Here is a 21,182-nt window from a genome sequence, read left to right on the forward strand (position 1 = left end):
ACTTTTACTAAGTTTACTAAATTAACAGTACCGCATACTGTCAAATGGTGTCACCTCTCGGCTGAATCGAGAACTGCGCGAACGAAAGTTTACTTTCGTTTTACCAGAAAACAAACACTGGGCTTGGATTCGTCGGAGAGCGACCAGGCTTTTAAAAATGTCAGCATCTGAGAAGGACTTAATCAATGAGAATCTAATCGAAAGCTTTCGGTCGAGGCTCCGAGCATACGTCGCAGTGGAGCCAGTTTTGGACTATCTGCATTTTCTCGCACCGGAGCAAAAGGAAGACATCCGACATAGGGCCCGCAAGGATGGCAACTTGGCGGCGGTGGACGTCCTGATCGGCGCCGTGCTCCGCAAACCGCACCCGGAAGGCTGGTTCCAGGCCTTCGTTGACGCCTTGTCCCACGCCGAATGCCAACATGCGGCCGACGTCATGCGGGGAAAGCTGCCGGACGCCGCGGTGGAAGCCGAAAATGACATCTGTATGCGAATGATTGACATCCTTGTGCCCAGTCTGGTGGGCATGGACACTAAAGAGGTGTGCACGATATGTTATGCAAGAGAGCTCATCACCAAGTACGACCAAGACCAAGTAAGTACACGTTTCGTTTTTATTTTTTAGCGCAAGAGCTGTCAAAACGTAGCGAGTGTCATTTAACTGAGCAGCCGGCGAAATTCAATCATGACCACAAGGTGGCAGACAAAAGCCGCTAAAATACAGTCACTTCTTTAGGTACAGAGACTCCAACAATCCAAATCATCTAACTCCAAGTGAAGACAGTACAATTATATAAATTGAAATAACATACACTGTATTCTAATAGGCTATATTTTTTGATGTTCATATTCCAGATCCTTCACTTGGCCGCCAATCAAGGACAGAGAGACGCAGCTCGTGAACTTCTGAAAAGAATCGTGAGGTGTCCCCCGGGATGGTACTCGCAATTTGTCCAAATTCTGCGCGATACTGAACACAATGATTTGTACAAACTGATGGGAGGCTGCTGCTCTGACGATACCGCAGGTAACCACTAGGGGGCTCACGCGCATCACACAACAGTACGTAATGAACCTGTCAATTGTAAATCGTGGGGACTGCCGTATACAGCCAATATTAATAACTTAAACCTATGTGAAATTCCCAAAATACTTTATTGTAATTCCAAACAACCTACACTTTTTAAAAATACTTTTTCAACAACATTTCTGAGACTTTTATCTTGTCGCCACCTTCCGAAACAAAAGCCGAGACTACAAGTGAGCCAGGGAAGGCCAATCCAGAAAGTTCTACATGTCAGCGTTTGGATGACAAGGACACTGAGGATGACGCCATAGGTACTCCTTGTTGAAGACCCAGTCTATTAATAATCATCATTGTTGGATGTTGCAGAGTTTTTTGTCATAACTTTACTGTCCAGCGTCCACTACTCTGCTGATTTGCTCACTTATCTCCTCAGACTTGTACCAAAGTGAAGAAGAATGTGAAGGTGAAGAAGCCACACCCAAGTTAAGCAGCAGTTTAGAGCGTTTGCCACCAGGTGGGAACAGTTCGTACTCACTCGCTCGACTTCCAGCAACCTGCACTACGTGTTAATGTTTGCTGAAAACAAAGCTCACGTTAAGGAGCAATCAAAGCAGTTCGAATGGAAATTGGATTTGGAGCAACAAACGACGGCGAGTTTTCAAGAGATCCGTGTGCCTCAGTGGTGTGGTCCTTGCCAAATGTGCTTTGTGTGTGTTCTGTGACAAAGCACTCAGAGGTGAAAGAAGGCAGACAGAGCAGAGCCAGTGAGTCAAATGAAAAGCATATGTTGGCTCAATATGGGTTCATCACTGCCCATTGGAAGACTGGGAACATATTGCCGCCAATATCACATCTTCTTTATTAGGGCCTGATCAATATAATCTGCTGATATCAGCGCTTTCAAAATCGGTAAAAAAGAAAGAGGGGCTCTGCCCTCGCAGCGTTCGTTACCCCCCTTCTACTTCGCCACACAAAGAAATGTGTTGTAATCGTCTGCCTCGGATGGATCGGCCCGCATGGCAACATTCGCAAACTGATGAAATCATGCAGTCACAAGTATGCTGGGAAAATTGAGGTGTCTGATGATAATGGCATGCAGATGTTAAGCTTTGCCGAAAAAACGCAGTGCCTCAAAATTCCTGGAACATTTCATGTTCTCATATTTCAGTGAATATTCAACTGCTTTTTTTTTTTTTTTGAGTTATGGAAGCCTTTGAATTTATGCCTCAGTATCATCTGCTCCGCATATTGAGACGCTTTGGTGCACATTAAATTAAGCGTATAAAGAATAGGGGTGCATCTCAGTAGTGCTCGTTACCTCAATATTTCTGAAATAAAATAGTACTTTTAAGTAAAAATTAGAGTGGCAATTTTCTTAATATTAAGAGAACAATATTCAAAATGCACTTAGGCAGCTTGTACGATATAAATTCAATGAGCTAGCTACACGCTAGTTAGCTACACACTAGCTAGCTAGCTGGCTAACTATACCAAAACTCCATAAACAAATCTTCCCTTCAAATAGATTTACAATGCCATTTTAATACACGCTTGTCAATACCAAGACCGTGGGCAAAAATCACATGATTGGAGAAAAAAAAAAAAACAATTGCGGAATTTTCCTGAGCCTTATTATGCCTATAATTGCAGTTATTGGAGACCTGGATAAAGATGACATTGAGCTTCGAGACTATCAAATGGACGTGGCTAAACCTGCCTTGGAAGGGAAAAACATCATCATATGCCTCCCGACCGGAAGTGGTAAAACCAGGATAGGGGTCTACATTACCCGCAAGCATCTGGACCGCAAGAGGGCAGAGGGGAAAACTGGCAAAGTGGTCTTTCTGGTCAATATGGTACGTAAATAAATTTTCGTAATGTAGAAAACAATTAGCTACAATCCGTTTACATCTTTCAATCCAAACATCTTGCTGAACTTGGAATGAAAATGCTATTTGCTCTTTTAATTTGGAAAATGTATGCTACTGCCAACGCTAATGCATTTAGTGACAAATTGGTTGTGGTACACAGGTTCCACTTGTTGAGCAGCACTACACCAACGAATTCCATCCCTTTCTGAAGCACGTGTATAAAGTGGAAAGAGTCAGTGGGCAATCTATGCACAAAATCTCTTTCACGGAGATTGTGAAGAACAACGACGTCATCATTTGCACAGCCCAGATTCTGGAAAACTACTTGGAGAAGACGCTCAAAGGAGAGGACGAGGGAGTGCATCTGAAGGGTATGATTTGAAACGGCTTTCGTCTGATCTGGCCTCCGCTGTAGCGCGAGGAATTCCTCGACTTTAATCCCTAACTTTTTTTTTCTGCTGATACTGCAAAGTCCGTAGGATTGTGAAGCGGCTCGCGGTGTTTTGGAAAATAAACTCGGAATTCAATGTATGCCCACTGGGCATTCTCCGATTTTTGTAAAAACGCATACATATGATTCAATAAAGGGATCGCAGATGCTTCTTAATCTGTTAAATTTATGAAGTGACATCACCACAACTCAAATGTGCAATGTATTGCAGATGTGGTCGTCGTTCTCAATGAAAGTCATCTTGTTTTAAGATATCAAATGAATAAATATTCATATTAGGTATATATATTTGAGAATATCAACGATGCTAGTGCTAAAGCACAGCAAAGCTGGTTGAGTAAAAAAAAAGACGCCAAATGAAATCCACTACATTCAGTAAAAATGTGGCCTTAAAACTTTTAAGTGTAAAATATTGATATTTTTAGTAATAGCAATTACACAAAGCCTCTCCCATGACAATACCTGACAGGATCCTGTCAAAGTCGTCCGGCTTTTGTTGGCACTCAACAGTCCAAGGTGGAATAGCCACCAAAGTGGAACATATGCTGTTTGTCGAAATGCCTGAAAGCCCGTGCTTTTCTATTTATTTCTTTATTTTTAATCCTCATTTTTCCTCTTGCTGGTTTTCTATTTCTCACGCCTGTTCCAGCCATCCGTGTGCGCCAGCCATTCACATGAGAACATCTATCACTTACAAAACATCAAGCCAACGCTCTTTGGTTCCTCTGAGGATCATCACAATGCTGACTCCTCAAATTACATGATTTGATTTTAAATATTGTTACGGACTATTTATTTATTTATTTATTTAAGTATTTGTTGCTTTGTAAATGAATTCATGTGTATGTTTTTTTTGTCTTATATTCCGCAGATATCTCCCTGATTATAATAGACGAGTGTCATCACACCAAGAAGGACGAGGTCTACAACCGAGTGATGATGCGTTACCTGAAGCAGAAGAATAAGAACAGGATTGTGCGGAAAGAGCAGAAGGAGATTGTGCCGCTGCCTCAGATCCTGGGGATGACGGCCTCGCTGGGGGTCGGCGACGCAACGCTACTGAAGGCAGCGGAGAATTACATTTTGCAGGTAAGGGCAACATGAAGGGTGTTGCAAAAACAAAATAGACATTTCCGTGTCTAATCACAAAATGTTCTTGCTCAATTGTCTAAAATTTGAGACTTTATCTTCAAACACTGTAGGCGTGTCCACTGAATCATTTGCTAAAAAAAATGAAAAAGATTTCTTAAGCCAATAATGCCACCAGAAGCTAGCTTACTAGCTAACATGCATCGTTGATCCTTGAGTTAGATTTTTTCCCAGACAGCTGGTTGAATTGCAAACTTCTAAATTCAAGTGGATCCCACGGCAAACGTTCCACTGTGCTTATCTGTCAAAATTTCTCTCGCAAGCTGTTTCTAATGTTCCACCTTGGCATGTGCAGCCATAAAGTGTCTCCCTGACATACCGGTCAAAACTAGAAACACATTTTTGCCTTGAGACAACATGAATCAAAATGATTTACTCACCAATTGTTTTGTAGATTTGTGCCAATCTGGATGCTTCTCAAATCCGGACTGGGAATCTCGGGAATTACAGCAAGGAACCTGACAAAAAAATTGTACATGTTGAGGACAAAGAAAAGGTTCGTCAGCAAAAAATTAAATTTCATGTCATCGTCAAGAGGTTGATGTTTGCGCCATACCGCGCACTTTTTACAGGACCCATTTGGTGATGTCATCAAGAAAATCATGAACGTGATTCAAATGCATGCCGAGCTGAGTCCCACCTGTGAGCTTGGCTCTCAGAGCTACGAACAGTGGGTGGTTCAACGCGAGCAACAAGGTGAGCAACTTCCTTCCTTCCTTCCTTCCTTCCTTCCTTCCTTGCACACTGGTAACATTGGGTCTCCTTTTTAGCGGCCAAAGAGGAAGATCAGAACGTGCGAGTTTGCATGGAGCATCTTCGGCGATACAACGACGCCCTGATAGTCAGCAACACCATCCGCATGTGCGATGCCTTCCGTTTCCTGAACAAAAAGCACGAGGAAGAGTTGAAGAGTAAATCCAGCCCTGATGACGAACACGTCATAAACATTAGCGATACTGAGAGAGAACTCTTCAAGTTATTCCGAGGTATCAGAATAATGTTGCTGCCGTTTAAATGACAACAAAAACGTTAAGCCTCGTAAACCAAGCCTCGCTTTGTTTCTCACAGAAAACAAGAAGGAACTTGAAAAGCTTTCTGAGAACCAATCTTATGAAAATGACAGCTTGTCAAAACTACAAAGAACCGTTCTGTATCAGTTCACCACCACCGAGGACGCCAGGGGAATCGTTTTCACCAAAATGCGACAAAGCGCCATCGCTCTCAGTCACTGGATTCAGGAGAATCCCAAGTTTGCCGACGTCGGCGTCAAAGTGTCCTACGTCATCGGCGGCGGAAACCAGAGTGTTGTCAAACCGATGACATCTGTGAGAACACAGTGACACCTGTTGCGCAATGTCAGCACTCCTACTGATGTGTACCTATTTATCTTCATCAGACAGAACAGAAGGCTGTGTTGAACAAATTCCGCAGCGGTGATGTCAACTTGCTGATTGCCACCTCAGTGGCACAGGAAGGTTTGGACATACCGGATTGCAACTTTGTCATCCGCTATGGCTTTGTGACCAATGACATTGCCATGATACAGGTTAGTGCTCTTATCACGCAGGGTAGCAATGTAAGAAGCTGCTTTAAACTGGCTCCTGACAGATCTTGACAACAGGACATAGTTTGTTGAAATTGGTAACTGTCTGGGAGTTCCCCAGGGGTCAATCCTGGCACACCTATTGTTTAGTCTGTACGTGTTTCCATGAAAGAATGGAGTGGGACATTGAGTTTTGTAACGACTACCACTAGAGACTACCATCTATCACGTTAAACTAGACCGTGAGATCGCTCCAATGGTCGTTGCTTGTTCACCGTTTGACTTTCTGCAGGCTAAAGGCAGAGCTCGGGCTCAGAACAGCAATTACATCGTGATTGAGGTGAAAGGCTCTGGAGTGACTGAGAAGGAATCTGTCAATGAGTACCGAGTGAATTTGATGAGCAAAGCAATCGCGAGAATCCAAGCAATGGATCCTGCTGAATATAACAAACAGGTATGTCTCCTCTAAACTAGTTCCCTGACATCGCATTGAGATAGTTTTCAGTTATGTTTTTTTTTTCTCCTTCACCTTAGATCGAAGAATATCAAATTCAGGCTCTTCTTGAAGACAAGATGAGAATGACAAATAATAAGAAACATAAAAAGCTTGTGCTTCCGTCAGAGGTGAAGTTAAGCTGCCGACATTGCAGCAAGATTGTCTGCACCGGTGATGACATCCAGATCATTGAAGGCATGCACCATGTCAACGTTTCATCACAATTTAGGTAGAAACTGTTGTACATTTGTATTTTATCCTAAACTGGCCACACAGTGAAACTCTTTTTATATACCGTATTTTTCGCACCAAAAGGCGCACTGGATTATAAGGCGCACCCTCATTGAATTTTTTATTTTAGAAATTATTTCATATATAGGGCGCACCGGATTAAAAGGCGCATAAAATAGAAGCTATACTGCAACAAACTGAGGTTGACTAGGGTTGCGGTATGCATCCACTAGCCAATAACCAATGAGCCCTCTGTAAACAATCGCGTTTCGCAAACAATCTCCTATAAAATGATCAGAACTGACTAAAGTTCGATCTAACACTGGTACTGCTTACCTGTTTCCCTTCCATATCGATCCGTAAATTTACTCGAAACATTAACAGAGCAGCCTATTTTGACATGAAATAGCCTTGTGCGTATAGCAGCTATTATTATAGCATTAGCCACCCGCAAACTCCCATGAGCCTCAGCTCGCAGACCCCCATGAGCCTCAGCAAAGTGTAAACAATCGCGTTTCTCAAACGATCTCCTATAAAATGATCGGAACTGACTAAAGTTTGATCTAACACATTGGTACTGCTTACCTGTTTCCCTTCCATATCAATCCGTAAATTTACTCGAAACATTAACGGAGCAGCCTATTTTGAAATGAAATAGCCTCGCGGGTACAACAGCTATTCGGTGACGCCCCCTGACCACAGTTGCCGTAATGTTGGGAAGCGATGCGACCTTGTAATTTACTAGTCGTACTAAAACGTACTGAAACATTTTGGCAGAGCACTGTGTACAACCAGTATGGATCAACAAATTCATCAATTGATCCATATATAAGGCGCTCTGCATTATAAGGCGCACTGTGTTTTTTTGAGTAAAATGTACGTTTTTCAGTGCGCCTAATAGTGCGGAAAATACGGTACTAACATCTGTGGCAAAGCCAAAATAAAACCACCCGTGGAGATCACTGAGCTGATATGTAAGGATATTTTGTGCAACTCCGGAAGCATTATTTTTATACTGTACATGTATGCTGCCACTATGGTAAGATTCTCACAAATACAATTTGCTTACAGGGAACTATATATCCAGAAAGGAAACACTTCTCTTCAGGAACTTTTTGACTATGAAACCAATGGCACCATAGCATGCAAAGATTGTGGACTGGTAAACTATATTTCACTTTTTTTTAGTTCACTAAACAGTGTTTGTTAGGTTTATTTCCTAAACATCTCACAAACAAAAACGAGATAAGACGCTTTCAGTTTCTTGTGAGGAGAATTAGGAGAGCTGTATGGTTCTCCCACAATTACCCCCGCAAGGAGAAATAGGAGAGACGTACGCTTGCCGTACGCTGGTCTCAACTACTCCCAATCAGCTCTCCCATCAACCTCACTTTTATTTGGTTTGGGGTCCCTAAGTTACATAATTCTAAGGGGTGGGGAAATCAGCATTTGCTTACATGTTTTTGTTGCAGAGTCTCTGCAAGCAGACATTAACAGATAAGCTATTTTGCACATCATTTCATCATGTCATCTAACAGCAGTAAGGTCTTCTCCGGTGGTTTCCTCTTATTGCCGGCTTGAGATCAACTGGGGCCAGGCAGAGGCAACAAGTTTCGGCCCCTCTGCTCCTGTTTGTCAGTCACAACAGACTTTCCACAGCGATCACAAATGTATAATAACACATAATAAATCATAATGAAATATTACTCCAACAGTGTTGAAGAAAACATGTTTATTTATTTAGGCACTCTCGATCTAGCTAACAGTTTTCAAACAATTTTGGCCGTAATTGAACTGAAGCCATCCTTGTGTTGCAGACATGGGGAACAATGATGATGTACCGAGCAATCGAGTGCCCCTGCCTAAATGTGAGGAATTTTGTTGTGACAATCAAAGAGATTAAGTTCAGCAAATACACCAAGTGGCGGGATCTCCCCGCCAAGTTCCCGGCGTTCGACTACATCGAGCACGCCAGCCGCTTGGCTCTGGATTCTGACGAAGAATTTGAATCTTGAACAGTTTGCACATTTTCGGTCGTGAAACAATACACTAATCAAACTGCTAGATGGGATTCCTTAGTGCGGATTGCTTTTGTTTGCATTTGATTAGCGTAAGAAGAAAAACATTGGAAGATGCTGGCTCTGATTATGGAAGTTTGAGAGGTCGCACGAGCAGTGAGAATATAGCAAAACCTCCTCCATTGCCAGGTTTGGTACACGGATTTTTTTTTAATATAATTCTAACTAACTCTCATATTTGGGGTGTAATTACACTCCTGACCATTAGATGGCGGCACACAAACTACTCTGAGGAATGTCAATTTAGAAGAACAAGAAGTTATACGCACAGCCTAGTTTTGATTGAAAATTATTGAATGCCATCCTCTGTAATCCTGCTTTTTACACCTACAGAAAACGGCTTTTTAAATGTATAGGAAGAGATGATTCAGATAAACAAGCGCAAGTTCCCCAGAGCTTGTTTACCTGCTGGCTTGTTGGTTGAGTAGCAGCACCTGCGTTTACAAGCAAACTTTGGCAGGGTTTTTACTTACGGGACTTGAATTTGACACCTCTGATAGTGTCAGATGATAAATTTGTTCGTTTGGAAGAGGAACAAAACATGATTTGTTTACTGTAAACACAAGGACTGGTACAATGTTAAAATTTTAAATGTTATCCATTACTTTTGATCTTTTTTTTTTTTACCTTCTCAAAACATTTGATTCCTATTTGAAAAAATAAAAAAAAAATCCATTACCTAGGGATTGTGTATTTCGTGTATTTTCACATGGAGTTATTGCGATGAAAGGGGGGGGGGGGGGTTACTTTATTTATTGAATTTAAAGAGTAGAATCACTGTTCAAACAAGTATGGCTTCCATTCTGGGCATGGATTATTCTCACTGGTGTTGCGGGTGGGCTGATTTTAACAGCACATTGATTTCCACTACTGTATTTATGTCGATTCCCTGTTAAATGAGAGAATTGCCTTTTAATAACAGCTATACTTTTTTTTCCCATTGCATTTAAGCACTTTGTTTGCCCCATTGTCACTATTACTTTTGAAGCTGCATGACTTTCCTTGGGCAAATAAATGGCTACTTCTACTTTTTGGAGTCGTGTTGCTCATCAAAACTGACAAGAAAATAACACGCAGCAGAGCAAAACGTGCACAATCTGACGTGCTCATACTGTACAAAAAACTAAAATCAAAGATGTAGATAAACATGCGCGTGCTCCCTTCTATATGAAAGTGACGCGACAAAAAGAAACATCCGACGATCTTATGAAAAAGAACTTACACTTACGCACATACGCGCGTGCGTGCGTGCGTGCGTAAGTGTAAAGAGTGTCCTCAAAGCGGCGTTGCAAAAAGGCTTGCATCTGGTTCAAGACTCTCCATAGGAATGCAACGCGGGAAGTGAGAAGTCAGCTTTAACAACCCGCACACGGAACGGGAGCTCACTTTTCTCGTCATTTGGCTTCGTGCGTTTCGCTTTGTGCATTTCTATCCAGCTTAAAAATTTTGGAGCGAGACGAACTATAGACGATCAAGTTTGGAGTACGGGTAGCCTTGAAGAGGCGCAAGTTGACTTTTATCAGCTTCATGGTCAGTACGAGTACATTACTTGTAAACTTTGATATATATATATTTTATTGTTGGGGCATTTATGGTGTGACCCTCTAACAGGGCTGCGGGAACCAGTTGGTGTGGGCGCTGTTGGGGGCGACTGCCTTCATCACGGCAGTAACTGTGACTGCGGTGATTTTAAGCCGTAAGTCCGTCAGGAATTATGTTTGATGAAGGAATTATGTTCGCAATCAAGCTTGTTTTCGTTCATTGCTGCGTCGTGCGAGTGCGCAGCAAGTGTGACTTTGGTTTGCGTGTTGCTTTAAGACGCACTCAAAAGCAATTGATTGAAATGTAAAAAAAAATTTTAAAGTCGCCATTAACAGTTGAAATTCTCTGTATAACTAAATAAAAAAAACAACAAGAAATAACCAAAAGCTCTTAATTGTTAAAGTCTAATACTATAACACATCTGAAACTACTAACATAAATGGTTTTATCTGATTCGTTAAAGTGAATGTGATGCCAAAACAACATGTACCAAATTTCTTTCAGGAGCACATATCCCCAGAGTGCCTTACGGCTTTGATGACTATTTCAATGACACGATTAGGTGGAGAGCTTACAATCTGTACTGGTTGACAGGTATTGAGAACATTTAACATAAGCCAGACTTTGTCCATGTGTGTCAGAACCGAAGCCTTTTTTTTTTTTTTTTTACAACTGCAGATACAAAATATCTACACAGAGCAAGAGATGGGAACGTCTACACCTACAATGCGGAAGCAAAGACGAAGGAGCTATACTTGAGCAATTCAACTTTTGTATTATGATTATTTAACCTAAAAAGAAAAATATCAAACATTACTGCAATAGGATAGCTTTTTTATATTGTCTGTTTGTTATAGGCGGAAGTGGGCGCCACTGACTACCTGTTGACGGGTGATCGTACACATGCTGTGTTAGAACACAATTACACAAAGGTGAGCAAAGGAGAGCAAATGGCTCTCATGTACAAAATTTAGCATTCAAGAACAAAATAATTAGGTGCAAGAACTCGTTTTGTATACTCCGTTAAAAATGCTGATATCTTTGGGGAACTATTTTTATTTCCAAATCTCGGAAAAAAATAATATTGGGCCTACTCATGTATAAGACCAAGTGGAAGAGCAACTGACACATGTCTGCCATCTAGTGGTGGTTGCTAGTAAATATACTAGTAAATATAGTAATGTGATGTTATTTTTTAGTCCATAATTGATGAATTGTTTAATAAAATCAATGTCAGGTAATTGAATAATCAATTGTATTTTCAACCCACCAGCAATGGAGACACTCGTACACGGCCTCTTATTCATTCTTTAACTTACACACTGGGTGAGTAGCCATCTTTGAAATGAGTAGCGCAAATCCACCCCAGATAAAAAGTATTTTGTGATTTACTTCTTAGTAATTCTACTTCACGTTTGACTGCAGGGCGTTTGATAAAAATGTGACATTTCCGCCTACGGTGCAGTACTTGAGCATGGCGCCAGCGGGGAAAAAATTGGTGAGTTCCCTCTGGGTTTTTATGTAAGTGCTTCGGCCTCAGCGCCCGTGAGCTAACGTCGCGTGCGTGTTGTCGCGCAGGCTTACGTGCACAACTACAATCTCTATTTAAAAGCAACCGTCAATGACGAATCTGTACAAGTGACCAAGAATGGGAAAAAGAATGAGATCCTGAATGGAGTGCCTGACTGGGTGTATGAGGGTGAGAAGAAGAAAAAAAATTCTTAGACTTTATATGGCACAAAATGATCACATTGGCCTGTCTTTGAATTTGCGCTTGCTTCTATCTCCAGAGGAGGTGTTTGCATCAAACGGAGCCTTGTGGTGGTCAACAACCACAAAGTATTTGGCCTACGTGGAGTTTGATGACAGAAAGGTTCAGAAAATCGTCTATCCCTTATACAAAGGCGCGCAGTACCCTAAAAATGTGGAAATTCCATACCCAAAGGTGAGAAAGCATTCCAGTAACTCAATTTAAAGTTGATCTCACGCCCACAAAAAAAATGACGAATCTTGAGGCGATTCCAAACTCAAAACAAGACAAAGTGTTTCTGGCTTTAATCACAAATATGCACAATGGTGAATTTCTTGCAGGCGGGCACATCTCTGCCGAGGGTTAAACTGTTTGTGGTCAATACCGACGATGAGCACGACCCTAAACGTCTCATCCAGCCCCCCGCTTCCCTCAGATCCGGGTTTGTATTTTCATAGCGGCAGAAGCGGCAGCCCGTTGGGCGTGTTTCATTTCTTTTCACTTTGTGTTTAGGGATTACCTTTTGACTTCGGTCACCTGGGTCAACGACAATCGCTTGGCGGTGCAGTGGGTCACCCGAAGGCAGAATTACGAGCTTGTGCAGATTTACGACCTTGAGGAGGACAAATGGAAAGACACTCAGGTCACTTTGCTTTCCCTTCATCGATGTGATTTGAACGCGATTACACGCCGAATAATTCCAGACTTTGTTTCCGATCTGTGTAGAAATTCGAGCATATCAGCAAAACGGGCTGGGTGGGCCACGTAAGTTTTACAGGTGGCATGACAAGAATAACAGCGCAAACCCAAAGGCAAAATGTTTTTTTTCTTCCCTTTGCAGTATGTCCCGCTGCCTCTTTTCTTTACTGATGATGACATCAGTTTTTACAAAGTGCTAAGTGCCGCCAATGGCTACAAACATATTCATTTCATCCACAAGGTAAGCAACATGTGCTTTGGACAGTAACATTTCTTTATCAACCAAATTTTGGGGGAAATTCTAAAATAACTTAGGCCTCTGAAAATCTGAAGAACAAAATAGCCGCAAAAGCCTTTTGGGATTTTTTATTTTGAGTTTTTATTTGGCTTTAGAGCTAGTGAAGTTTAAAACTTAAGTTCATCTTGTAAAGGGCAAAATGTGTAAATGTTCTAATTACACTACATTAGCTTTTCTAGAAAGTTCTAAGAACTATTTGGTACAGACTGATGTTTACTGACTCAAAACATTTTTTGAAGGGCAAGGCCATACCGGTTACCTCGGGCCAGTGGGAAGTCATATACATATCCAAATTGACCAAAGATGCCATGTGAGTAAGAATCATATTCAGTCAGATTCATAATAATTATATTTATAATATAATCATATTCAAGTATTTAAATAATGTGTTATATTTTTATAATTTATTATATAATTATTTGTAAATAAAATCATTTAATTTTTAAAAAATAGAATTATACATTTAAAGATATTTTTAATGGAATCAAATGTTAAAAATAAATACAAAAACATTTTAAAATGGTTCCCACAGATATTTTGTCGGTTATGAGGATGGGGATGGACCCATGAGGAGACACGTTTACAGGTAAGCAATTCTGTGTCTTAGTCTAAAAATACACTACAAACAATTATTGACATTTAGCTGAACACGTTTACCACATCCGAACTGATGCGAGTGCCACTGCCCACCTGAGTTGTTGCGTGCGTATCAGGGTGGCGCTCGGCATCGTCCCGTCCCCTCGCCAGTGCCTCACCTGCCACGTGGACAAGCACAAGTGTCAGTACAACTCGGCTTACTTCAGCACCGACGCCTCGTATTACCGCATGGAATGTTACGGTCAGTTACGCACGCACCTGTGCGCGAATGTTACGCTCTGTCAACAATAAGTGTGGATTTATCACACTTTGTTTGTATGAATCAGGACCGGGTTTGCCCCGCTACATGCTGGTTAACAATCGGAGGACAGGTGCAAGTGTTCGTACGTATACACACACAGGTCTACCAGCCACGAGTTCATTGTCAGCTCAGCCATTACAAATGGGCCGATACGCTCTGTCCACTCCTTTTGAGTTCAACATATGTTATAGTTCACTAAACAAAGTGAATGAAAAAAGAAAAAAAATTGTGAAAACTGGCTCACAAGAAAATGGAAAGTTATGTGCGGTATCACCTTTTATGAAGTATCACCTTTTTGAAATTTGTGGAGTCTACATTGTTTATTATTCCTGTCAAAAACAGCAAACAGGAAATTGTGATTTCCCCCAAATTATTGATAATATTGGTTGTACTTTTTCATAGCGCCGGTCATTCTTGAAGATAACAAAGAAATTGAGAAAACTCTCAGAAAATACCAGATGCCCAAAATGAAGTACGGCACCATCAAAATTGCAGGATTCGGTAAGTGGATCCCCGGTTAGTGATCAATATAATTGATTGAAAGACTTTTTTTTTTCCTCCAACAGATCTCTGGTATGAGATGCTGTTACCACCTAATTTCGTATCCTCCAGAAAGTACCCGCTTCTTCTTGATGTGTAAGTAAACAAAAGCGTTGGGAGATGGGTGAAAAAATGGCATTTTAACTAATGGTGCGGCGCAGGTATGGCGGCCCCTGCAGTCAGAGGGTGGACTATCGTTTCAAGCTAAACTGGGGCACCTTCCTGGCCAGCACCTACGGGATCATCGTGGCAAAATTTGACGGAAGAGGAAGCGGTTACCAGGGCGATGCGATCTTGCACTCCATCTATCACCGTCTGGGAACGATTGAGGTGGAGGATCAAATCACGGCGGCCAGGTAGAAAATAACGTCTTGACTTTTGAACAGAGCCCAAATTCAACGCTCATGGCTGAGGTGTGTTTTCAGGAAATTTGCAGAGATGCGTTTTGTTGACCAAGACCGGATAGCCATTTGGGGCTGGGTAAATCCAACATTGGATTTGATCTTTTTTTTTTTTTTTTTTGTATAATTTTTCCCTCATTGGTTTTCAGTCCTATGGCGGCTACGTTTCCTCGATGGCACTGGGCGCCGGAACTGGAGTTTTCAAGTGCGGAATCGCAGTTGCTCCGGTTGCCAACTGGAAATATTACGGTGGGTAAACCATCAAGCAAAAAAAGCAAAAGCACATTTAATAAACTTACCATTTCTAATTGAAAAATTTTCTTCACAGTGGCAACTTTTCTGCTGTGTTGGAGCTGCTAAATATTTATACTCATCGGGAGATTATTTGTTAAATATTCCTACCTCTACCACCCGCCCTCCTTGTAAATTAGCTGGAGTTTCCACACCAGATGCATATTTTTTCCCCCATAAACAAACTTAAAAAGTGAATTCTGCCAACTGCTGTTGGACATCTGCTGACTGGAGCAACATGCCAGCTTATGTCTGCCACTTGGCTTGGCAGCACATTGAGTTTCCATTTGAGGATACGCGTGCGCGCCTGACAACACCTGTTTGCATGCGGCGTAGTAATTGACGATTCATCTCAGATTGTATATTAAGTCAAGATTTTGATTTCCTTTTTTTTTTTTTTTTTAACACTGCCTTCATTCAATTAGGGATTGTGTTTTACCAGTCTTACCGAAACATTTATAAAAAAAAATAATAATTCTGTCAATTTTTAAAAATGGAAAGTAGTCACGATATTATGGTTTGTTGTATTTAGCAGCTTGCTAATATTTTTTCCCGATTTTATATTTCAGATTTTTGGACTCCTGACCGTTTCTGCACTTGCAATGAAAATCTGTTTCTGTACAAATAACACAGCACTATAATTTAAATGTTGCTAATGAACATTGACTTGGTTTGCCCTTAGATGCCGTGTACACAGAGCGCTACATGGGCATGCCTCAACAGAACAAAGTTGCTTATGAGGTAAAAACGATGAAAGGAGAGCTCTCCGTTGGCACGCCGCGCTTTCGGAGTGAGAACCTGACTTTTAATTTAGTTATTCTAATGTCGGAACTTGTACGTGCTCTGGGCGCCCAATCAGAGGACGGAAACAATTTTGACATTTGAAATTAGATGGTGGTTGGTTTTTTTTATTGGTATAGTTCAATTGTCCAGAACTGCTGATTTTTGGTCAGATTAGAGCGACATGAGTCTGAAATCTGGTGTGACAAACAAAATCTGTAATTGAGCAGAATTCCACGGTAACAGCCCGAGCAAAGCACTTCAAGAGTGTAGCGTATCTGCTTCTCGCCGGCACGGCAGACGGTAAGTTCACCCCATCTTGTTTTCATGTTATTCGCCTCTACACAACGCTCTCTTGCACAAATGGACTCTTGTTTGACGGGACGGAAAATGGGACGAGCAAATAACGTTAGCGCCTGTGTGTGTTTCCCGTAGACAATGTTCACTTCCAGCAGGCGGCAGAGATCTCCAAAGCTCTGGTTGCCGAGAATGTGCAATTTGAGTCCATGGTAAATATTGGCTCGCGGGGAAGTCGTGAGGTAATATTGACCTCGTCGATTGCGTGAATGAACGGAGATGGATGGAAAATGGTGAAACGTTCTTTTCCTGGTGCTTGGAAATAGTGTTAGATAGTGATAGATATTTTTCCTCTTGTGCTTTCAGTGGTACACGGACAAGGACCACAGTCTGGCTGGCGCCACCAAGCACGTGTATAACACCATGACTGACTTCATAAAGAAATGTCTTGTGGACAAAACATTGTGAGGGGAAAAAAATGCACTTGTGGTCAGTTAGCTACATTTTATAGAATTGTGCCAGCAGTTGACTCTTTGTAAATAAATGAAATTTAAGACAAGTGACAGTTATTTATAGAAGTGACATAAATGTTAAACAAGTTTTGTCTGGTGGAATAGCCCAAAAATCACCATTTCATTTTGGATATTTGATATTCAAAAATATTATAATTTACAACATATATTGTTGATGATTTCCAATATTGTGACAATTCTCAATTCTATGTACCACAAGACAGTAATGATTCAAAAACAAAAGCAGCTTATTTGAGCATTTTTGTTATTATGAGACCCCTTTAAAGCGGACACATCATGGTTGCAAATCCTTTTTATATTTCTCATTCTGTTGTGGTCAATAAAAAGTGGAACAGCAAATCTTTTGTCTGAATTCATCATCATAGCATCAACTCCGAGCAAGCCGTTTTGGTGCGCTCTCTTTAAATGCAAATGAAATACTTCACCAGCCATAAGATGTGCGCCTCCCTTTCCAGTCGGACATATTTGTAGGTTTTTAGCAGAGGTAGCGTTTACTTGCGCCGCAAACGTTTTGACTACAATGTAACAAAATAAATCCCCTCACAATACTTTTGAAGATTTCATGCTTTTTTCTTGTAATAACAATCTTAACTATTATTCACAACCCAAAATAGGCAAGTATGCAAATATTAAGATTGAAGAAAGTAATAAAAACTTTCATTATGGCACTTTGTGGGAAAAAAGTTGGATTTTATCACACAGCTCACCTGTTTTCTGATTTTGTCCTCACATTTTCAATGCAGGCACAATTAACAGTTACCGTTTTTTTCATGTATAATGCGCCCCCATGTATAATACGCACCCTAAAAATGGCATGTCGATGCTGGAAAAAAGCCTGTACCCATGTATAATACGCACCCAAATTTTGCCTCCTACTTAAGTCCGTAAACTTAAAATTATTTCAGAAAAAAGATAATCTTTGGGAACAACCGGATGTTATTCTGCCGGTCAGTATCACTGCGCATGCGCTAGCAAACTCGATAGCGGAGAAATGTTTCGGATTTGTGTAGGGTACATTGTGACAGCAAACGAGCAGGTGATCGAGCAAGCGTCTGATACCAGAGCATTGTGTTCGTATGGAGCGTGTTTGAAGTGAACAGCAGAGAAGAAAGGAACAAGGCAAAGTGTTGTGAAATAAAATATTACCTGTAATACGCATTTTGTTATTTGCTGATTGAAACTGCTAATTAAACTGTGAATTGAAACTAATAGGTAGAGAACTGAACTCTCGCTCTTTATATAGCTGACGTGTCTTGCGCATCCGTTCTGCGCATACTGTCATGGTGGCCTCCGTATGATATCCGGTCTGCGATGGAGATTAAAAAACAAACAATATTTGACAATAACACACCATCAAGGATTGCATCATCGCATCAAACGATGTGTCGTCAATTATGAATTTTACTGACTAAGTGTGTTGGGCAGGATGGCTGAATGCGATGCGCGATTGACAACAAACAAGAAGAAAGGTGATTTCAAGTTTTATTTCGAGGGAGATTTTCTTCAAAAATTTTTGTACCCATGTATAATACGCACCCAAGATTTTAGGACAATAAATTAGTTAAATTTTGCGCATTATACATGAAAAAAAACGGTAATAATATCAGAAAATATGCTAACCTTGCAGCCCCTGTGAAATTAATTTTAAAAAACCATACATATATACAAAAACATATTTTGCTTTAAAACTCATTCAACATTGAAATTAATGGCCAAGCAATGAACAACAACATACGTGCGAGGATGGGTGCCTTTTCCTGACCACATGTCGCACTAGAGGTGTTTGTTGGAGTTAAATACATTCAATGAGACGGAAACTGATTAACGGACCAAGCGTGAAAGCGGACGTTGAGGTTCCAGTGACGGAGGAGTCACCTGGGAGTGTGCCTGCTCTCCACTATATAAAACGCAGCGCAGCGAGAGTCGGCCACGAAACGCATCAGGACGCCTCACCAAGGACCACGAGGGCCGACATTCACGCGACTACCAAAATCCCCATCAGACATAAAGGCCACTGGTGAGACTCGCATCGCTTATGTCAATGTTTTTTGGCGGATTGAACCTTTGACTTTTTTTTTGTGTGACAGAAGCTTCAAGGATGGAACACGCTTACTCTTTGGCTGGACTCCTTCTGCTCATCATCGTCCAAAGCAGTTGGCAGGTGCCGGACCAACATACAAACTCGATGTGAGGACAACTCGCACTACACTCGCTTTTTCTACACTTTATATTCTTAAAAACATTTCATTGACTTCTATTGTTGATTGTATAAAATATCACACAGGTTTTAATACTAAGTATTGTGGCACCACAGTACCATCATAGTTATAATTTAACATGTTGTAGTGGACTAAAAATATTTTTCTCATTTCATCTAACTTTTTTTCCTTATCACTGTTACATTTTAGTCATTGGTTTTAACAAGGCACAAAATTCGACGTTCGAAACAGTGATAGATGACTTGAATCCATCTTACAGTTTATATTTAAACAAAGTTTTGTTCTTGTGGTTACCTGGTTAGTTACCTGGACTTGCTTCCTCCTTTTTTAAGCGAGAACTCCGTTTCAAGTGAACCTCTCGAGCTTTCCAGCATGAAGCGACATTCAGAGGGAACGTTTTCCAACGACTACAGTAAATACCTGGAAACGAGAAGAGCGCAAGACTTTGTTCAGTGGCTCAAGAACTCAAAACGAAACGGGTGAGTTGTTGCCACAAAGGATTAGTGTGTGATTTTTAAATGATCTGTTCTGAATGCAAGACCGCCACGACAGCAAGCTAATGACCAATTTACATCAGGGTTGAACCAAAGACGAACACAAAATCAACTCCCCTGTGTGTCGCCAGTAACAAATGTATAATCTGACAACATACATAAACAATTACAGAAAGTTATACATTATAAAATGTACCTGCATCCGTCACTTTTTAAGGCGTAAAATGGCGTACAGCAGGTGTGTCCAATCTCACAGGCGGGGTCCTCCGGCACTGTTGCCGGGTGTTCAGCTGTATGACGTCACTCCCGGTGCGACTCGATCGCAAATGGCATCTAAATACACATTAAGCCGGTCCAAATTGGCCACAATTTATTCAGATACATGTGGAGGAGCCTTTCAAGGAAGCGAATGACCCAGTCAGCTAATTATGTTTTGAGAATTTGGAAGCAACGTGCGGGCGAGTCGCGCGAGAACTGACGTCATGCAGCCGAAAAAACGCGCCCGAAAATGCTGCCTAGAGCGTTAGAATTTGGACACAGCCACTCAATTATTTACAACAAGGCTGTGCTATACTTCTTTTTTGTTTTTCTACTCTCAAATTTGCTGGTTTTTGTGTCAAATTTGTAGTTGGCACATGAATTGCACCACATTTGAACAGTAGTGACACCAAAATAATTGTTAACTCTACAAAAAAACAGCTAAATAGTGGGACTGGGAACTTGAAACTGGTAGTGGAGAGGGGTTTACTTTACATATTTGCAGTGCACAAATACAAAACAACTTAAGCTCTAGAATGTGCAAGGTTGACTCATGTGATATATTGCATTTGAAGCTCAGTTAAGTGTGGTCATGTTCAGCAGAAGTGTAATTCGGCGCCATGCGGACGGCACCTACACCAGCGACATGAGTGCCTACCTTCAGGACCAGGCAGCCAAGGAGTTTGTGAGCTGGCTCAAGGCCGGCCGAGGCAGACGGCAGTAGACCCCGCCGACGTCAACCTAGTCTGGGCCTCCACAACTGACTCTGTGCAATCATTAAATGTTTCACAAAGTGTACCATCCTTTTCCCTTGGTCGTCTTATTTTTCTTCTTGTCCTCATTAATTACAGATCAGGTCTTTCCATAAGTGTGAACCACGTGACTGAAATGTTGGCTTCTCTCATGTTCACAATAATTTGAACGGGAACATGACAATTTTATTTTCTATAACCTACGATACAGATTGAGTGCAATATGTAATGCGTTAATTACAATATAAATGCTGCTGATCATCTTTATTAAAGTATTGTCTGTCTTGTTTTTGTACAAATATCACAGATACTGTACATCGATTTTTATTTTGGACTAAAAAAGTAGTGCTTTGCTTGCTCTTGTGCCAGGGCACTATGTTAAAGTGAGGTCAAGAGGTTCATAAAAACAACAGTAGTGCTTTGACACTATCCCGTGTCATCTCAGCGGTATTGATATATGGTATTCTTTATCTGTAATGCTTTTAGAATTTCATGTAAATGGACATGTATTTAATTCATAGTCATTATTTTTGTTCCAATGCGTTGAGAGAAGAGCATTATCAGAATGTCACTGGAGATAGCAG

General features: G+C 41.1%; 3 protein-coding genes across 10 annotated transcripts; all 3 read left to right on the top strand.

Moving 5' to 3' along the window:
• Positions 1–81: 81 nt before the first annotated feature.
• ifih1 (interferon induced with helicase C domain 1) lies at positions 82–9,873 on the top strand. Of its 3 annotated transcripts, XM_037239042.1 has the most exons (16): positions 83–595; positions 856–1,027; positions 1,249–1,338; positions 1,461–1,541; positions 2,678–2,883; positions 3,059–3,269; positions 4,221–4,438; positions 4,893–4,994; positions 5,071–5,194; positions 5,269–5,484; positions 5,567–5,823; positions 5,895–6,044; positions 6,334–6,495; positions 6,576–6,766; positions 7,840–7,930; positions 8,586–9,873. In XM_037239042.1, the coding sequence occupies exons 1-16, from the start codon at positions 158–160 to the stop codon at positions 8,781–8,783; spliced, it is 2,907 nt and encodes a 968-aa protein (XP_037094937.1). In that variant the 5' UTR covers positions 83–157; the 3' UTR covers positions 8,784–9,873. The 3 variants fall into 3 exon arrangements, with proteins under 3 accessions (XP_037094939.1, XP_037094937.1, XP_037094938.1); XM_037239044.1 differs by lacking the exon at positions 7,840–7,930 and having other exon boundaries at positions 82–595; positions 8,586–8,743; XM_037239043.1 differs by lacking the exon at positions 1,249–1,338.
• Positions 9,874–10,093: 220 nt separating this feature from the next.
• LOC119114981 (fibroblast activation protein, alpha) lies at positions 10,094–17,214 on the top strand. Of its 5 annotated transcripts, none has more exons than XM_037239057.1 (26): positions 10,095–10,376; positions 10,458–10,542; positions 10,893–10,982; positions 11,067–11,161; positions 11,246–11,320; positions 11,662–11,714; positions 11,814–11,886; positions 11,967–12,087; positions 12,179–12,333; positions 12,480–12,580; positions 12,652–12,781; positions 12,865–12,903; positions 12,980–13,078; positions 13,375–13,445; positions 13,668–13,721; positions 13,849–13,973; positions 14,059–14,115; positions 14,436–14,534; positions 14,600–14,669; positions 14,735–14,929; positions 14,999–15,053; positions 15,124–15,223; positions 15,948–16,006; positions 16,276–16,348; positions 16,481–16,554; positions 16,709–17,214. In XM_037239057.1, exons 1-26 carry the CDS (start codon positions 10,374–10,376, stop codon positions 16,808–16,810), a joined length of 2,253 nt encoding a protein of 750 aa, XP_037094952.1. In that variant the 5' UTR covers positions 10,095–10,373; the 3' UTR covers positions 16,811–17,214. The 5 variants fall into 5 exon arrangements, 2 of the variants coding, with proteins under 2 accessions (XP_037094952.1, XP_037094951.1); XM_037239056.1 differs by having other exon boundaries at positions 10,096–10,376; positions 16,481–16,584; XR_005096088.1 differs by lacking the exon at positions 16,709–17,214 and having other exon boundaries at positions 10,094–10,376; positions 15,948–16,023; positions 16,089–16,348.
• A 1,609-nt stretch (positions 17,215–18,823) lies between these two features.
• gcgb (glucagon b) lies at positions 18,824–20,742 on the top strand. 2 transcript variants are annotated; one of them, XM_037239111.1, is made up of 4 exons: positions 18,824–18,892; positions 18,963–19,062; positions 19,427–19,573; positions 20,447–20,742. In XM_037239111.1, exons 2-4 carry the CDS (start codon positions 18,974–18,976, stop codon positions 20,568–20,570), a joined length of 360 nt encoding a protein of 119 aa, XP_037095006.1. In that variant the 5' UTR covers positions 18,824–18,892; positions 18,963–18,973; the 3' UTR covers positions 20,571–20,742. The 2 variants fall into 2 exon arrangements, with proteins under 2 accessions (XP_037095006.1, XP_037095007.1); XM_037239112.1 differs by having other exon boundaries at positions 20,450–20,742.
• Positions 20,743–21,182: the final 440 nt, after the last annotated feature.

Source organism: Syngnathus acus, chromosome 21 (genome assembly GCF_901709675.1).
Source record: "Syngnathus acus chromosome 21, fSynAcu1.2, whole genome shotgun sequence".
Classification (NCBI taxonomy): Eukaryota; Metazoa; Chordata; class Actinopteri; order Syngnathiformes; family Syngnathidae; genus Syngnathus; species Syngnathus acus.